The sequence below is a fragment of the Amblyomma mixtum genome, chromosome 4 (genome assembly GCF_055824585.1).
Source record: "Amblyomma mixtum isolate Tamu chromosome 4, ASM5582458v1, whole genome shotgun sequence".
NCBI lineage: Eukaryota > Metazoa > Arthropoda > Arachnida > Ixodida > Ixodidae > Amblyomma > Amblyomma mixtum.
Genome location: NC_143015.1, coordinates 39,096,835 through 39,116,060, shown reverse-complemented (window position 1 = coordinate 39,116,060; position 19,226 = coordinate 39,096,835). Strand labels below are relative to the sequence as shown.

Genomic DNA, 19,226 nt, shown 5'->3' with positions numbered 1-19,226 from the left:
GCAGTTCTTGCCCTGAGTGACTTAGCCAGGCAATGTCACATTACTTAGGTATTCTCCATTAACTGTTTTACATGCATACATAGACATATTCTTTATTTCTCTGAAAGAAAAAAAGGCCCCTGGGCAAAAACCTACTTCCGAGTAGCTTGACTAGGCCCGAGGCCCATTACAAGGCAGCGGGGAGCATACAAAATTCAGACATAATGCAGCACAGGGTTAATTTGTATAAGCACTGCAATTTCGAACGCAAAAGAGACGAAACATGCAAGGTTTTTTTTTACAATTAAATCAAATTGAACATCAGACAATATTAAAGGCAAGAAGAACAATAAATAAAATCATAATCAGACATCAGGAGCACAACGCTACTAAATAGTCCTAAGCGATAGACATGAGTGCAAAATAAGATGTTCACAATGAGATAATAGACAGAGGAAGGCGAAATTTTTTGTTTATAAGGAGGCACAGTGAGGATGTACAAGCATGTACACAAACAATAGTTATGAGAAAAAACTGTCATCCTCCATAAGACTGAGAAAATTTCTCATAAAAGCTTTTCTTTTACAGTCGGCATTCCGACACCACCATTCATTTGAATTAAGTGTGTTATGAACTAGGAATTGCATCATTTGCCTCCCATAGTTTGTGCGAGCCTAAGGTCCCGACGATTTGTTTCTTTGACGTGTATATCTGGGTGGGTGTTTTTTTTTTCGTAAGGATGCAAGTTTGAGGAGGAATTTACTATGGTGGAAGGTCGTGGATTTCATAAGAAGCAGGACGTTGTACTCTAACATTTTGTTTACTGGTAGAATATTGCGTAGGATAAATAACGGTGGTGTATGTGTCACGTAATTGGCGGAGGAAATAACACGGATGACCTTTTTCTGCAAGATGAGAATGTGGTTAGTATGTGTACGGGCTGCGGTCCCCCAGTCTGTGGCAGTAGTTAGTTTGAGAGTGAAATAATGCACGGTATATCAATTTCTTAATTGCTACAGGTATTATATCCCGACATCGGCAGATGACACCTACAGTTGTTGGTATGTTACTTTTAAGATGTTGAATATGGTCAGACCACTTAAGATGTTCCCCAACTGTCCCCTTTTCAGGCCCCGGAATGCCTCCTGTAAACAGGCGGTGAATAGTATTGGCGAGATCGTGTCTCCCTGTCTGACACCTTTTCTTATTGGAATTTTATTGCTGATTTTATGGAGGGCTGTGGTAGCTGTGCAATCATTATAAATATCTCCCTATATTTTCACATAACACTCTTCTACACCTTGATTCGGCAATGCCTGCATGACACCTGAGGTTTCTACAGAGTCGAATGTTTTCTCGTAAACCATGAAGGCTATATATAGGGGCTCGTTATATTCTGCGCATTTCTCTATAACCTGACTGATAGTGTGAATATGGTCTATTGTGGAGTATATTTTACGAAAGCCTACCTGATCAATTGGTTGATTGAAGTCTGTGGTTGTCCTGACTCTGTTAGTGATTACGCTGGTAAATACCTTGTCGGCAATGGACAGTAAGCTGATCGGCCTGTAATTTTTCAAGTCCTTGACATCTCCTTTCTTATGAATTAAGATAATGTTAGCGTTCATCCAAGCATCTCGCACGCTCAAGGTCACAGGGCATTGCTTATACAGGGTGGCTAGTTCCTCTAGCACAATCTCTCTTCCGTCCTTCAACAAATCTGCTGTTGCTTGATCCTCACAAGCTGCTTTCCCCATTCCATTGCTCATAAGGCTTTCTTTGCTTCCTCCTTCGTTACAAGCCTGGTGTCTGATTGCTGTGAGTTATTGTCTCTCTCATTAGCGTTCTGACTGCATTGGTTGCTGTAGAGGTTTGTGTAGAACTCTTCGGCAATTTAAACTATCGTATCGGTATTGCTAATGACATTGCCCGCTTTGCCTCTTAAAGCATACACCTCGTTTTCACATATTCCCAAATTTCCCTTCCCCGCTTTAAGACTACATCCGTCGTTTATAGCATGCTCGATTTTCTGCATATTAAACTTCTTTATGTCGCCTACCTTGTGCTTATTTACTGAATTTGATAGCTTTGCTAGTTCTATTCTGTATGTAGAGCTAGACGCCCTCATGCTTTAGCATGATCAGATCTTTCGTGTCCCGAGATCGCTTGCCGGTATCCTGTCGAACTATCTTACCGTCCACTTCTACGGACCACGCCTTAACGATAGCTGTGACGTTATCTATGAGTTCACTGCTTCAACATTACGCTCATCTTCCTCACTTCAACTGGAATATCTGTTCTGCAGCGAAATCCTGAATTCCTCTACTTTCCCTCTTAGCGCTAACTGGTTAATTGCCTTTTGCTTCACAAGCTTCCTCCATTCCGTCTTCAAATCTAAGCTAATACGAGACCTTACGATTCTGTGTTCGCTACAACGGACCTTTCCGAGGACCTCCACATCTTCTACGATGCCAAGGTGAGCGCTTAGTATGAAGCCTATTTGATTTTTAGTTTCACCATTGGGGCTCTGCCACGCCCATTTCCTGCTTCCTCGTGCGCGGAAGAAGGTATTCACGATCCGTAAATTCATGATCATGCAGCACCCACAAAAATCCCCTCGCAATTTTCGACGCTGTTCCAGCAGACGATGCCTTAATGCAAGCACAAATGTTTTCGTGTTATCGCACTTAAGTTGTCTTAACTGCGTCCTTGAATTTTTGCACACGTTTTGCCGATATCGCCCTGGCACTCAGCTATATAGTGCTTTCTCATTAATAATTTCTACCACCTGGGTATCTTTGATGTGCACTGACATCGCGCATTGAGAGACTTTCTAATCTCTATTTGGAGTAGTGGGAGGCCATTCTGCACAGCGAGGACCCCGAGCGGCAAAGAAGACTGGATCTGAGGATTCGCGCTGCAGCGCAGGCCAATGGGCTGCCGGAACAGGCGGACCACGCGACAATCCTAGAATTTCAACTCATTCAATAAAGTTTTTAATGAATAAATTTGATTCGACAAGACTTTCAGGAGTTCGCCTGCGCAGCAGCGCGCTTCCTCCGCACTGGGTGAAGCACAACCCGGTTGCGCTGGCATTCGCCGCTTATTTTAAAGCGAAAGCTCTTATGCCTTTGTAAAAGCCTTGTAGCTGGTGCCTGCCTGCGGATTCAGGGTGTAGAAGAGCGTTTTGTGAAAATATTGGAAGACATTTATAACGATTGCACAGCTACCATAGTCCTCCATACAGACAGCAATAAAATTCCAATAAGGAAAGGTGTGCGGCAGGGTGACACGATCTCGCCAATGCTTTTCACCGCCTGTTTAAAGGGGGTATTGCGGGGCCTGAAATGAGAATAGTTGGGGATAAAAGTTAATGGAGAATACCCAAGTAATCTTCATTTCGCTGATGACATTGCCTTGCTAAGTCACTCAAGACATTAACTGCAAAGCATGATCAATTAGTTAGACAGGCAGAGGAGAATCGTGGAGTTAAAATTCAGATGCAGAAAACCAAAGTAATGCTCAACAGTCTAGCAAGGGAAAAGCAGTTCCCAATTGGTAGCGAGGTGCTCGAAGCAGTAAGAGAATATATCTACTTAGGGCAGGTAGTTACCGCTGATGCGGATCCTGAGAAAGAAATAACCAAAATAATAAGAATGGGATAGAGCGCATATGGTAGGTTATCTGAGATCATGAACGGCAGTTTCCCAATATCCCCCAAAGGAAAAGTCTACAAGAGCTGTATCTTGCAGGTACTCACCTATGAGGCAGAAGCGTGGAGGCTATCAAAGAGGGATGAGTTTAAGTTGAGCCCAACGCAGAGGGTTATGGAATGAAAAATGATAGGTGTAACGATAAGGGATCGGAAGCGGATGGAGTGGGTGAGGAAACAAACGCGGGTTAATGACAACTTTGCCGAAATCAAGAGGAACAAATGGGCTAAGGCAGGGCATGTAATGCGAAGGCAAGATAACCGGTGGTCCTTAAGGGTAACGGGGTGGATCCCAAGAGAAGGCAAACGTAGCAGGGGCAGGGGCTGCAGAAAGTTAGGTGGGCGGATGAGGTTAAGTTTGCAGGGATACGATGGCCGCAACTGACGCAGGCCTACACAGCCTCGCGCCAGCTGTAATTACCGCCCCGCCCCTCCCTAGATAACACTCAATATTCTGGCGCAGACTAAAGACATACCCTCACTTCACTGCTTTCCCTAGCCCACTATCACCCCTCCTTCCTCACTACTGCTTGCGCCCTATGCACAAAACCCTTCGCCTCTTCCCTGCACATCCTCTCCCTCTGCCCGGTGGACCCTCCCCCGCGGGGCCTAGGGAACCTCAAGACATGGGAGGACTTGAGACCCTGCTGCGCTCGGAGGACCTGGGTGTGCAGACCATCGTCATCATCCAGACGCTGGCACCAAAACCTCTGGCCCGAAAACTCTCCTCCAGTACCCCGGACGATCACTCGACCAACCCCGCGCAAGAGGCCACATCGGCCCTTTCTGCGTATCATCAAGTCACCAAATTCTAGAAACACAGTCGCATAACACCGCCACCACCCCACGGTACCTTGTCCGCCTTATTCTGAGCCACATGGCTACAATTACACACACACAGCCTCATTTCATCTTAATGTCTCTCATGGTTTCACCCCAGCTTCCCCCCTCATTGCAACACCGGTCGCGTGGCCGAACATACATTTTGAAGCGAAAAGCTTCACTAGGCTCGTCAACACCGCGCTTCGCGTGAGCCACCCCTCGGCGCCGCCGCGGTGCGCGCTCTGTCGCCACTTCCCCTCCTCGCCACCGGTTTGCACCTCGCCGCTGCCGCCGTCCGAAGAGGAGAAGGTTCTTTCGCAAGGCGTTACGAGAACGCGGGAGCGCAGTGCTACTACGCGCCCGCCTCCTTGCCACCGTTTGCCCTTTCGTTGCAGCCGCGTGTTTATCTGGTTTACCACAGTTGCTACGCATGCGGAAGGAGGGCTAATAACGCGCTTGCCTACACCGTTATGGTGGTGCTCCCAGTGCACTGTGCGGGAATTGCGACAGCCATGACGTCAAACAAAGCATAACTGCAGATTTTCGCTTGTATATCCAGGCTTAACCAGAGCTAAGCCACTGCCAATTTTTTCTACTGCGTGTGGTAATGTCCGTTCCGTAAGGCTGAGATCTGGGCGAGTTGGTATGCATTCATACTGGTGAACAGCGCAATAAAGGCGGGACAACAACAAGACAAGCGCTGACTATCAACTGGGTTTATTGAAGGACGGAAGGGTATATATACAAAAACATAACACAAAGAAGTAAGAAGATAGTGTGAAAAGGGCCGTGAAAATCAAAACTTATGTCACATGTGAAGTGATGTAAGCCAATTCCTTGTTGCTAAGTGCCACGGAAGGACTGCTGATGCATTCGACACCTTGCCTGTGGATGTGATGCGCTTCCATTATTTCGCGCGTGAGTTTATCTTTATGGCGGAACAGAACTTCGGTTTGTTTGTACTCCGGTGCGCACTTGCACTTTTTGCAGCGGAACTTTGTGCACGGATCCCGCCGTCCTGTTCCGATTTCCTTTCTTGCTCCCTTTCATGATGGCATTTGCACTTTTGACAATGAGCGGCAACGTGGCTAAGAGGGCCACTTTTTCTTGTGTTTTCATGCTCCATGAGCCTTTTGTTTACGCATCTGCCGGTCTGCCCGACGTAAACAGCACCGCAAGAGAAGGGAATTTTGTACACCACGTTTTCTGCACATGGTACAGAGGGTGAAACATGGCGTACCTGGCAGCCTTCCTTCTTCTCTTCCTTAGCCTGTGCAACCTGCTTGCACATGGAGCTCAGTTTGTGGGGAGCAGAAAACACAACATCGACATCATACCTGCCGGCAACCTTCTCGAGACCGTGAGACAAGCCGTGCGTGTAAGGAACCACCTAACATCTCTTTAACATTTTAACATCTCTAATCCGGCCATCATCGTGTCCCTCATCGCCGTCTGTGTTTGCAGGGCCAGGATCCTGTCCTGGCATGTTAGACAAGGATCATGTCCTGCTGACATTCTTGCTGTGAGCGGGTTCTTCGAACCTTCTAGTAGCCACAACTCTATTCGGCCGACTCTGCCAAAAAGGAAGAAGCCCAGCAGAGATGAAGGAAGATACATCGATCTCGGCCACAAGGAAATTCCTGAGAGACATAAGGCGGTGCTGCGGATGGGTCCCAAGTTCGCCCTGGAACCTCGCCTGAAACCTGCTGAGAAGGTGGCATTTTCGAGAGGCATTGCTCGCCGCGCTCCTGAAGAAATGCGCCAACGCTGCATTGCAGAATGTGTGGACGTACTGGCGAGAACGGACAAGGCGCAAAGGAACAGAAGCAACCCAAAGGAGACTGTGCAGTTCCTGGTGAAAAGTGGCCTCAGACTAGTCACGGCCGATAAGGAAGGCTGCTTTGTCGCCCTTCAAGAGGGTTTCTTTCAGGAGAAGACGTTCGAGGCCTTGAACAAGAACTTCAGGCAGGTTTCATTCAAAAGAGCCAAGGTAAAGAGAGAGGCCGTCGACCTTTTGCAGCGCCACAACTTGATGAAGTTGGCTGAATCAGTTACGAAGTCAAAGGGACTGCTCCTGGATGTATTTTTCACCGCCAAAACGCACAAGGTGAATATACCCTTCCGCGCTATCGTTTCCGAGCGCGGCACTTGGCAGAGGGCCGTGTCGGGATACCTCAAAGAACACCTGACGTCCCTGAGCGTACACGACCCATTCCTAGTGCCGAACTCTCAAGCGCTTGTGGACTATCTTAATGTGAAAAATCCAGGGACTTGCATGATGTTCAGTATTGACGTGGTTGATCTATATTATTCCTTGCCACATTGTGATTTGATGATCGCTGTGAAAAAGTGCATTTGCGAGGATAATGAAGAGCGCGCCTTTATTGACAAATGCGGAGTGTCTGTTGAGGGCTTCTTAGAAATTCTGTCGTTTTACCTGTCCGCGACTGTGATTGATTGACAATGGAAGGCATTCGTGCAAGCGGCAGGTGTTTGCATAGGATCAAGGGTTGCTCCAGTCTTGGCCAATATCTTTCTTGGCAATGTTGACTCTGATATTAGCAAAGCGTCAGAAGGCATGGTCACTCGTATCTTTAGGTACGTAGATGACTTCCTGGTTATTGTTCATGAAGGCAGTTTGCCAAGAAAGCTCGCTGATGTCTTGAAGGTCTTCAGTGAATACGGACGCGGCCTCAAGTTTACAACTGAGGTTCCAAGCGGCAATCAGCTTCAGTTTTTGGATTTGGCTTTATTTATTGAACGTGGACATGTTTGCTGGTATTATTGCCCGAGGTCTGAAAAACCATTGTTGAATTTTTCATCGTGGCACTCCAAACTTATAAAACAAGGTATAGCTGTATCGTGCCTGAAATCCGCTATCAAAGAGTCGTGCCATGAGAAGACTGCTGATAGCATCACAATGCAGGTTTGCAGATTACGCGCAAATGGTTATCCGGATGAAATAATTTCCAGGGCTTCCGAAAAGCTGATAAAATTTGTAAAAAATGGCCAACCCAATGAAGGCAGAAGGTGAAAAGACCAGCGGTGGTTCCTTACACGCACGGCTTGTCTCACGGTCTCAAGAAGGTTGCCGGCAGGTATGATGTCGATGTTGTGTTTTCTGCTCCACACAAACTGAGCTCCATGTGCAAGCAGGTTGCACAGCCTAAGGAAGAGAAGAAGGAAGGCTGCCAGGTACGCCATGTTTCACCCTCTGTACCATGTGCAGAAAACGTGGTGTACAAAATTCCCTTCTCTTGCGGTGCTGTTTACGTCGGGCAGACCGGCAGATGCGTAAACAAAAGGCTCATGGAGCATGAAAACACAAGAAAAAGTGACCCTCTTAGCCACGTTGCCGCTCATTGTCAAAAGTGCAAATGCCATCATGAAAGGGAGCAAGAAAGGAAATCGGAACAGGACGGCGGGCTTCCGCGCACAAAGTTCCGCTGCAAAAAGTTCAAGTGCGCACCGGAGTACAAAAAAACCGAAGTTCTGTTCCGCCATAAAGATAAACTCACGCGCGAAATAATGGAAGCGCATCACATCCACAGGCAAGGTGTCGAATGCATCAGCAGTCCTTCCGTGGCACTTAGCAACAAGGAATTGGCTTACATCACTTCACATGTGACATAAGTTTTGATTTTCACGGCCCTTTTCACACTATCTTCTTACTTCTTTGTGTTATGTTTTTGTATATATACCCTTCCGTCCTTCAATAAACCCAGTTGATAGTCAGCGCTTGTCTTGTTGTTGTCCCGCCTTTATTGCGCTGTTCACCAGTATGAATGTCCGTTCCCACAGGCAGTACCTTCTCCAATCCTAATCATGATTCCTTGGAGGCTGCTTTACGGACCGCTCATACCGGCGGCCAGAAATGGCTGGTGGGTCGGGTTTATGTGAAGCTCAAGCCCGTGGACTCCTGGATAAGTAAAGGACCGCCCTGAAAGATCTTTTTCTTGTCGAATAAAGTTGCATCCATCCATCCACCGGCCGGGCTGCCAGTGTTATGAATCATAAGAACATAAACAAGAGTGCAGTGAGGTCGTGCTGAGACCCAGAGGCGTGCCCCTAACTCTTTTCACATAATAAAAGTTTTTCTATTCTCTGTCCGCCGTGAAACTAGTCAGTTACAACGCCGTTCCATTCTTCAAAGCTAACCCATGCCTGTCACTACTCTCACGGCGGTGTTCGGGTGTCCACGGCGATATGAGAATTTTTTTCCTTTCCTCCAAAACCATTAAAATATTTCTTAATGATTGATTAGAGGTGGACGACGTCGACAGAGAAGACTCCTGGGGAAACAACGAACGAGTGATCGTCTCTTAAGATTCCCTTCCTTAGAACCGCAGGAAAAAGCACTAGATACAAAAAGTTTTCCCTTCCTTCCTTCCTTCGCTGCGCATCTAAGCCGCATCAAAATGAAAAGCTTGAAAAGGAGAGACGAATATACGCCATAGTGAAGAGCTTCGCAAAAGGCCCCGAGTTTTGTACGGTACCAGTGCAATTTTTGCATCACCAGCTGCTCGGAATAATACCGGAGCCATCCGTTACGGCACGGCTTTCCCTTTTAAGGCGAAAGCCTTATTTGGCCTCATTACAAGGAAAGCCGGAGGCGCGATTATTGTTTTCGAAGGTGTAATTGCAGATAGTGCACGAAATCCCAGCGATTGCAATCTCATCGATTGAACAATCTTTATTGATATCGGAAAAGACGTTGCTCCCACGCCCCGGCACGCAGACCTGGAAGACGGGGTGCTGCGCGTCCGAGGCTAGAGGCTGGCTGGCAGTGTTGAGACGCGGGCTCTCAGTTGCCGTCGGGACGCGGGTCCGCTGTCGCCGACCAGCCGGAGCAATGAAGAGACGGAGAGGGTTAAGGAGCAGCGTGGAAAAAAAAAGATATATGTATTTACTTATTTACAAGTAGCGAGAAGCACGATACATGGCACGATGTATCTCAACAGGAAAAAGACATAGACACAGGAGACGGGAGCCCTTAAATAGAGTCGGCACTGACTCCCGCCCCTTTTCGTCCAATCAGGAGCGTCCTGTTGGCTGATTGACCGGCAAGGCTTGAACGCCAACCCGGGTAGCATTCCCGTAGCTGTCCGGACCGAACGCACAACGCGCTCCACGACGACGACGCGCGGGCTCGGAGAGACGCCGGCTTGGACGCCGTCCTTGGGGAGCGTCTCTGTAGCTCACCGGCCGAACGCGCAACACTGGGAGCGTTCCGGTGTTAGAAATTCACGTTCACAACAGCTCGCCCCCGCCCGGAAAATCGTGCACGAAGGGAAGAGGTCCGCAGCCACTTCTCGAAGTGCCGAGGTCAGGGCTTAGTCTTTGTCCGCCGGCCGTCATCGGCTCGCCAACCGGTCTCTTCAGGTCTGGAAGGGAGGTGGTCTGGACCGGACACAACAGCAGCCAGCAAATGCCCTTCCATCTCTCCAGGGATCTGCCAGGCTTCTATCTTACCAACAATTTCGCTGACAGGCGACAGGTTCAATCGCGAGTGCACTGTCGCATCACAGACTTCTTCGAGAGAGCGAGAGAACAACTTTTATTTAGAAAGCCTGCAGAGTCGGTTAGGCTCCCTCCAAGCAGGGAGGACAAGCTTTTACCGCGACGCGGCCACTACGTCAATCTCGTGCGTTGTGCTCCTTGAGGTCTTGTTACGTCCCTCGCTACTTCCGCGGGTTCGAGAGGGCCGCCGCCCCCTTCCTGGGGGTGCCGCCCCCCTCTCCTCGGTTTCGCTCGGTCGCTGCCTCTCGAGAGCTGCCGAGACCTGCTGGACGGCCTTGAGTTGTGTCTTATGATCACAGCTCCTCGTTGCAGCCTCTAGCTGCGGCGGGATCGTCGTCTTCTCGCTGGCTTCGCGCGGATTTACGCTACAGTCCCAAAGGATGTGAGCCGCGGTGGCTCTCTCCTTCGCGCACAGTCTGCATATGTCACTCGCGTACACACTCGGACACACGTGCTTAGCTAGCACCGGGGTGAGCAGGGACCCCGTCTGTAACTGTCTATATAACACTGCCTCCTTCCGGGTAAGCCCCGGGTGAGGTGGCGGCATAGTCTGTCTGTTCAGTCTGTACCATTTCACTATTTCGTTGAAGGTGGTCATCTTGTCCTTGGCACTGCGTCGCGACCAGGACTCCGAGTTGGCCGTACTTTCAGCCGCGCGGTTGGTTAGTCCTCGCGCGGCCGAGTTGGCCGTCTCGTTGTGGTTCACGTTTCCGCGTACCGACACGTCACTGCCCATGTGGGCCGGAAACCACTTGATCACCACAGGACTGTTGCGTCCGATGTCTTCGGCCTTGCGCAGTATGCGCGCGGCCTCACTACATACCCTACCCTTGGCGTAGTTCTTCACTGCCGTTCTAGAGTCACACAACACTGTAGTACATCCGGGGTCGGAAACGGCCAAGGCGATGGCCACCTCCTCCGCCCGGTGCGCTTCTCGAGTCCGGACGCTCACCGCGGTCTTCGTTGCACCCGTCGATGCCCCGACAACCACCGCCGCGTATGCGTCGGTGCTCCCTTGATACTCTGCCGCGTCCACGTAGGCGGCGCCTTCTTCTCTGGCGTGGAGGTCCACGAGAGCCCTGGCCCTCGCCAACCTCCGCTCCCTGTTGTGCTCGGGGTTCACGTTCTTCGGGATCGGGAAGACCCTGAGCTTTCTGTTGATGCTATCTGGTATAGGTACGTCTTTCTGCTGCTTGCCTTCCCTCGGTTCGAGGCCAAGGTCCCGCAGTATCTGTCTTCCGGTTCTCGTTTCGGAGAGACGCTCGAGTTGCGCCGTTCTCTGTGCTTCGGCTATTTCGTCCAGCGTGTTGTGGACTCCCAGCGCCATGAATTTTTCGGTGCTCGTGCTCCCGAGGAGACCGAGTGCCGCCTTATACGCCTTGCGTATGGTGGCGTCTATCTTGTTACGTTCACTCGGCCTCCAGTTGTGGAAGGCGGCCACGTACGTTATGTGGCTAACTGCGAAGGATTGAACGAGCCTAGTCAGGCTCTCCTCCTTCATCCCCGCTTTTCTGTTGGACACCCTCTTGATGAGTCTCATTGCCGCAGCCGCCTTGCCCGCGAGCTTGTTGACCGTTTCACCGTTGACTCGGTTTCGCTGGACGAGCAGCCCGAGTACCCGAATCTTCTCGACTTCCGGTATTACCTGTCCTCCCGCCGTCTTGACCGTGATCTTGGGACGCTCGTACTTGACTTCCATATTCTTTCTTTTCCTGCACGATCCTTTCGGGGGAATCACCAGCAGTTCTGAATTGGCCGGGGAGCAAACGAGTCCAGACCCGTCCAGCTGCTCCTCGATGGCGTTGACCGCTTCTTGCAGCGTTGTCTCGATGTGTCCGTCGCTTCCTCCCGGTACCCATAGCGTCACGTCGTCGGCGTAGATGGTGTGCCGGACTCCCGCTACTCTTTCTAGCCGGGTGTCCACCCCGATCATCACGAGGTTGAAGAGTAGCGGGGAGATCACTGACCCCTGCGGAGTTCCGACGCTGCCCAGCTTCTTCTCTTCGAGCTGTAGGTCTCCCGCACAGATTTCGGTGGTTCGTTCCGTCAGGAAGTCTTTGATGTACTGGTATGTCCTCCTGCCCATGTTTAGCCTGGATACTTGGGCCAGGATAGCCGAGTGCCTCACTTTATCAAAGGCGCTCTGCAAGTCCAGCCCGAGTACGGCTCTGTTGTCCTTGGTGCCCGTCGTATCGTCGATGATCTCGTTCTTCAGTAAGATCATGGCGTCTTGCGTCCCGAGTTTGTTCCGAAACCCGATGATGGAGTTTGGGTAAAGCTCCGATTCTTCCAGGTAACGCTAGTAGAAAAAAAATAAGACTACAAAACAGAAAAAAAAAGTAACAGCCCGTCCAAATCCCTTCTATTCCTTTCCCTTTTCAGAAGCATCGGCTTAAGCCATCTGCGTTGGCGTTTGCCTTTCCTTTTTTGTACTGAACCTCGAAGCTGAATTGCTGCAGAGCAAGGCTGCAGCGCAGGAGGCGACCATTTTTTGCCCGAAATGCGTTCTAGCCAGGTTAGAGGACAGTGGTCCGTTTGTACGATGAACTTCGTACCAGACACGTAGCAGGCAAGTTTTTGTATCGCCCACACCAGGCACGCGCATTCCTTTTCAGAAGCTCTGTATGCTTCTTCCCTGGCAGTGAGCTTCCTGCTTACATAAAGGATTGGGTGTTCGTTCCCTTGATCATCGGTCTGGCAAAGCACAGCACCCATTCCCCTGTTGCTCGCGTCACACTGGATTATGAACTGTTTTGTATAATCCGGGGACTTTAACACGGGATCCTTCCTCAGGGATTCCTTTAGAGTTAGAAAGGACTTTTCTTTCACGTAGTTCCAGGCGACGCGCTCTGGTTCAGTTTTGCGCAAAGCGTTGGTGAGAGCGCTGGCGATGTCCTAGTACAGCGGGATGTATTGCGGGTAGTAGTACCCTACAAGACTGAGAAAGGCTCTCACATCATCCTTTGTTTTCGGTGGAGGGCACGTTCAAATGGCGAGCAGCTTTACCTCAGAGCTACGCATGTCTGTCTCCCTGCGATTGTCTCTCCATTTTCTACGGGAGGAACCAGACGAGAACGATTTGCTTTCTCTTGCTATCTTGTCCCTTTCCTTACGCCTTGAGCGCCAGACGCGACTTTCCATTTCGCGTGCGTAACGCTTCCGGTAGAACCGTCCTTTCTTTTTCTTTGTTCGTGGTGGCAAGTGACACCTTTCAGAAGTGTTTAATTTCTTGCGCACCCTTCCTTTTCGCTTGGTGTGAGGTTCGCACCTATCCGGTCTTTTGAGTTTGCGTCTACTAAATGGAGCAATCTTAGCTCGGGGCTTTCTATCGCGATACCTATGCTTGTCCTGATAGCGACAAAACAACAGCCCCTTTCTTTTTAGCAGCGTGACACTCTTCAGCCGCGCCCTGCGTGGTCGCAGACCGACAGTAGCTTTAGCAGGCGGTGCACGACAAAAACCGAAGGTCTTAAGTGCGCGTTGACCCCTGCGAGCTCCAGACGCCGCGCAACAATGATTCGTACCGCCCTCGGCCGCGCGTCTCCGACACCTGAGCAGTACTTTAAAAGTTGAATGCGAAGGGGGAAAGATCGAATACGAAAAAAATGCCTGGGTGCCTTCCTTTCTCAATTCCTGAACACCCTTCCTTTCCTTTTTTTCCCAGGCGCGCGTTCTGCTGCGTTCTTTCACGCGGTGGCAGTGCGCGCTTGTTAGTGGCCCACTGCGCGTTCCACTCCTCGTGCAAAAAATCTCTGCCTCTCCCGTAAACGAGAGTAGAGTAAGCATGAAATGTTTACGGGCCTAATGTCATCTCGGTGGACACCCGAACCGCACCGTACAGGAAGGGAGGAACGCCACCACCCGTTCAGCGCGATGCCTTGCCATTTGACCGCAAGGTTTTTTGAGGAAAGGAAATGGCGCAGTAATTCTCTGCCATCTCGGTGGACACCCGAACCGCACCGTAAAGGAAGGGAGGAACGCCACCACCCGTTCGGCGCGATGCCTTGCCCTTTGAACGCAGCGCTTCTCCCCCGGGCCCCTGTGCGCCTGCGCGGCTTTGCTTCGATGCGCGAAGCCCCTAAGAGATCACGTATGACAACGAAGTGTAACGTGGCATTTATGTGCTTTTTGCACGCGTTATTAGAAATCGGAAATTATAATTCCGTGCATTATCAAACCCACAGCACATTGATATCTTGATAAACATTGAGAAGGCACTGGCAGCAGTCATTTTTTGTCTCGTTTGGAGACCAACCGGCGCTTGCATGCCGGTCGCGTAGGAGGGCTTAGAGAGTCTCGTTAAATCTCGTTAAGTCGCGTACGGTGCCCGGATGTTCTCGTTTCAGAGCCCGGATGACTGGAATTCAGTGCCCGGATGAGTGGATTTCAGTGCCCGGATGACTGGAATTCAGTGCCCGGATGACTGGATTTCAGTACCCGGATGACTGGATTTCAGTGCCCGGATGACTGGATTTCAGTGCCCGGATGACTGGATTTCAGTGCCCGGATGACTGGATTTCAGTGCCCGGATGACTGGATTTCAGTGCCCGGATGATGGCTCTCGGTCTCGGCGTGACGTCACCACACTGCCGACAACGGGGGCTAAAAGCTTTTCATACTTAAAACTTCTGCAGTTTCGCCGCAATGGGGCAGGTGGCTTTCGCTTTCTTTGAACCCGTCTAGTCAGTTTGGCCTGCGTGCGGTACCTATCGCATCTGGAGTGCCGTGGTGAAAGTCTTGCATGATTACATTGTTGACGTGCCTTCACCCTTATGACGTTTTTGGCCCGTCCTTTGTACTTTCTCTGAGGACTACCCCTTCGCTTCGCTCTCCTTGCGCGCAGCCGCTTTCCGGAAACTGCCCTAGCTGTTCTTTCTTGCACACCTCCCTTTATCGTGGTGCCTTCTCCCTTCACATCTGCTTTTTGACTCAGCGCCGAGCCGCCTTTCCCATCTGAATTTGAACTATCGGCTCGCGCTTTCGAAAAGTCACTGCACGTCGTAGCCACAAATTGTCCCGACTGCACTTTACTTTCCGCTGAGTCTAGCAACCTGCTCTCCTGGGGATTGCTATCCGACCGCATGAAACTAACCTCCTGGCCCGCAACTGTATCTGAACCACTCCCTTTGGGTAACGTTGCGTTCTGGCCTGGCGTTTCAGCGACGCACTCAGGTGACTCACAGTCACTCTGATTACAGCAAAGCGCCTCCAATAATTGGCTACTGTTGCTCACCAGCCGCATTGAAGAAGGTTCCCCTTTGATTCCTTCACTGCGCTGGCCTGTGAGCTCACTACTCTCTTCCTGAGAGATAACTGACTCACTTATAAAAGCAGCATCTGCTTCTGGGTTTAAACCTTCCCTGCCGTTACTTCCCTGAGCAACGGTTGTGTCCTCAGCTGACCAAGCGGGGTTCCTAGGCTGGTCGCTGCCACACAGATGGGAGCGCTGCCCCCTTTTATCACTTCGGACTTTAGCGTCCGCCTCTCCTTTTGGACGGTCGTCCCCTTTTACTGCTCCGGCATTCTTAAAAACTGGCTTCGCGCCTGTTTCGTCGGCTCTATGCCTAGCGGGGTACCGTTGCTTGTACCTGTTGCTTGTACCACGACTTTCAAGCAACACGCGGCGTGACGCATACTCTTCCGCGAGTTCAGCAGCCTTCTCAACAGTGTTTACCTCGGCCCTGTCGAGAATCCACCAACGCATTCGATCCGGAATTGTGTCATAAAACTGCTCTAGACACATGCATTCCACGATCTTCCCTGCGTCCGCGTGAACGCCTGCGCTCTTTAACCACTCCACTAAGTTTGTTTTCAAGTTATAACCAAACTCGAGGTAAGACTCTTCTTTACTCTTAGTGGCTTTTCTGAAACGCTGGCGAAAAGCCTCGGCAGACAGGTGGTACTTCTTTAGGAGGCTTGTTTAGAAAAAAATTTATTTACATATGTACACATGCCAAGGTTACTAGATACATTCACATTTACAAGAACACATGACACATGTAAGGCGAGCCAATTAAAGAGGTACCATAAACATTTCTAAGTTACTAACAGGAATGGGCGATGTAAAATAGGAATGCATATATACCGATTGTCAGAAGAGCGAAAAGGCAATAACTGGACATTGAAACATTGAAAAGGATACTTTAGCGCCAGTTTGGCCTAAAAACCAAGACAATACGACCGTTATTTACAGAGATAAATGGGCATGACCACTGTCGGAGAAACTCTTCCTCACCCAAGAAAAAGAGTTCCTCGGACAAAAAACTGATCAGCTCCCGTCGGAGACGGCCGAGAATTGGCCACACAGCGCGGCGTCGAAAGCCACTAGCGACCGCGGCGCATCGACTGCGCCATAAACTAAAAAGACCTGCAACTATTAACAGGCGAGCAAAACGGCCGCTGGGGAAGCGGCCGCGGGAGACGAAGCACGAAATGCCCTGCCCACGAAATCCCGCATGAACCGCGCGCCAAAATACACGCGCTACAACACAGGTGACTGTAGCGTGGCGATTAGATTCCGGGAGCGGGCAATTCGGACAGGTACTGGAGCGTAACACACACCACCGTTCTAACCGATCACAAGTAGGGAGCACTGCCCAGCCAAGTTTCCAGACAAAGTCACGTAGATGATCTGGGAGAGGTGTCGACGCTAAACGCGCCCACTGAACCCGGCGCATAGGTGAGCGGCGAGACGCCGGCACAACAGGTAACAATAGCGTGCCCATAATGTCCACCACACGGTCTGCAACGATGTTGACAGCAGGCGCTACTGCTCTAACATGCCTGTAAAAGGCTACTGATGAAGCGTAGAAAGCTGTAGGTTGCTCTGACTGGGGTCCATGATTAACAGGGGCCGCCGGATCCAAAAAGCGTAAAGAAGGGCCCAAAAAGTACCGAGCCAGGATTCGCGCCGGAGACGCGTTTCCTAGCAGGATACGCAAAATACTCTTCAACGCTAACAGCGAGGACGTGACGGACAAATTTGGAAAGGCAAACCCTCCTCTCTCCCGTGGTTGTCCAAGAACAGCACGGGCCACAAGCTCGGTTCCGCCTGACCAAAAGAACGAAAAAACTGTAGTCTGCACTCGCCTTATGACACGGAGGGGTGGTTTAACAGTGTAGCAGAGGTACCAGAAGGCACCGAGCATGACGGACTGAACCAGGTAGCGCCTCTCAAGCAGAGGCAAATCGAATGTCTGCGCCCTTCGCACACGAGCTGTAATGTCTTCGACGACCGAAGACCACACACCATTCCATATTCCAGCACAGTCGTAGGTCACACCTAAAATGCGCATCTGCGCGCACCACTGCAAAGGTGTTGAAGGTGCCTTCACGGTCTCATAGTCCCCCGATTCTTCCGCACTCAGTCTCCCGATCGCGTCCGCTACCTTACACGGCAACAGGCTCAATAGTTGCTGTGGCCACCCATCTTTCCCAAGATTGTTTTTTTGGCATGTCCTTTCAAAGTTCACCAAAAAAATACCAATGTCCTCGCCTAGCTGGAAGGGTTGCATGAAATCTTTAATTTTGATTGTTTCCCTTCCTCCTGGGCTGGGGGATGGTGGCTGAGCGACGCCGGCTTCGGCTCTTTTCGACTCCGCGTCCAGTTTCCTTTGATCAATTTCCAGCTGTCGGCGTGCTAACTCGAGCTCCTTCTCTCGAAGCTGAAGCTCGCGATCGCGTTGCTTCTGTTCCAGCTCGCGCTGTTCCTTCTCAGCTGCTTTCCTTTCCTTAATCAATTCCCATGTCTCGATAAGCTCTTCATCGTCCGCTCCGCAAGAAATTATTGCCTCTATGATTTGCGGTTCCCGCATGGCCTTCCCAAGCTCAACCCCTAATTCTTTGCTGATCAAAATTAGATCCAGCTTTTGCAAAGATTTCAGGTCCATGATGCGCTCAGACACTCGACCGATCCCCTATCTCTTCTTAGCAATGCGTACAACAATCAGTACTCACAACATTGCCAAAGAAAGCCTGCCAGCATTGACGCTAAATTCAAAAGCCTGGCAAAATACCTCAGGGAAGAAAGGTCGGACACTCACAGAGCCGCGATCATGGGGTCCACCACCGTGGGAGCTCTTGCAACTGCGAACGCTGCTAGGCGATGCGAAGAGCTGACTTCGATCCCAGCGCTGCCATCCAGTTGTTGAGACGCGGGCTCTCAGTTGCCGTCGGGACGCGGGTCCGCTGTCGCCGACCAGCCGGAGCAATGAAGAGACGGGGAGGGTTAAGGAGCAGCGTGGAAAAAAAAGGTATATGTATTTACATATTTACAAGTAGCGAGAAGCACGATACATAGCACGATGTATCTCAACAGGAAAAAGACACAGACACAGGAGACGGGAGCCCTTAAATAGAGTCGGCACTGACTCCCGCCCCTTTTCGTCCAATCAGGAGCGTCCTGTTGGCTGATTGGCCGGCAAGGCTTGAACGCCAACCCGGGTAGCGTTCCCGTAGCTGTCCGGACCGAACGCACAACGCGCTCCACGACGACGACGCGCGGGCTCGGAGAGACGCCGGCTTGGACGCCGTCCTTGGGGAGCGTCTCTGTAGCTCACCGGCCGAACGCGCAACACTGGGAGCGTTCCGGTGTTAGAAATTCACGTTCACAACAGCAGTCATTCACTGGTAGCGGCTTCTTACGCCAGATGGATGGTGGTGCGCTGGGGTTCAGGTTCCGGGCTTCTTAGCAGGGTCTCCTAGGCTTCTCTACTATCAACAGTTTTGCCAGCACCGGGAGGATTTGTGCACTCAAGAGAGGGACCCTCGAGCAGCAACGGCAAAAACTACAGTGACGCCATCAAGCGGCTGTAGGACGCACACCGCAAGCAAAGCGCCCAGAAATTTTAGACGTTCATATAAATTTATATGACTTATATGCCACCCCCGCCCCTGGCTGACCTCACTGCTGCAGCACGGTACAATCTTAGACGCCCTTCAGAAAGGCGGAATTGAAGGACGCCTACATCAATGGATTCTAAGTTATCTGAGGAACCACGCAGTGCATATGGCGACTGATGAAGGTGACACAACACATCATCTTGTCACGCGTGGTGTCCCTCAGAGAGGAGTGCTTAGTCCAACATTTTAGCCTCGTACTGATCGACCTATTCGAAGAACTACTAAACACAGTTTCGGTATTCGCGCACGCAGACATCTGCATATGGGCATCAAGTGTCACGTGTCCCAAGCG

General features: G+C 50.6%; 1 protein-coding gene across 9 annotated transcripts in view; it reads right to left on the bottom strand.

Moving 5' to 3' along the window:
* Positions 1 to 18,643, bottom strand: part of LOC149346285 (uncharacterized) — a 57,641-nt gene extending 38,998 nt beyond the window's left edge. For 8 of the 9 annotated variants that reach the window (XR_016292370.1, XM_089586362.1, XM_089586360.1 and 5 more), the window contains exon 1: positions 18,076 to 18,643. Coding sequence is in view for 5 of the 9 variants with exons in the window: in XM_089586359.1 (XP_089442485.1) it covers positions 18,076 to 18,089 (14 nt within the window). In the remaining 4 variants the exon portion in view is untranslated. Of the gene's footprint in view, positions 1 to 3,739; positions 3,762 to 18,075 lie in introns of all 9 variants that reach the window. The other variant, XM_089586364.1, reaches the window with a different exon arrangement.
* Positions 18,644 to 19,226: the final 583 nt, after the last annotated feature.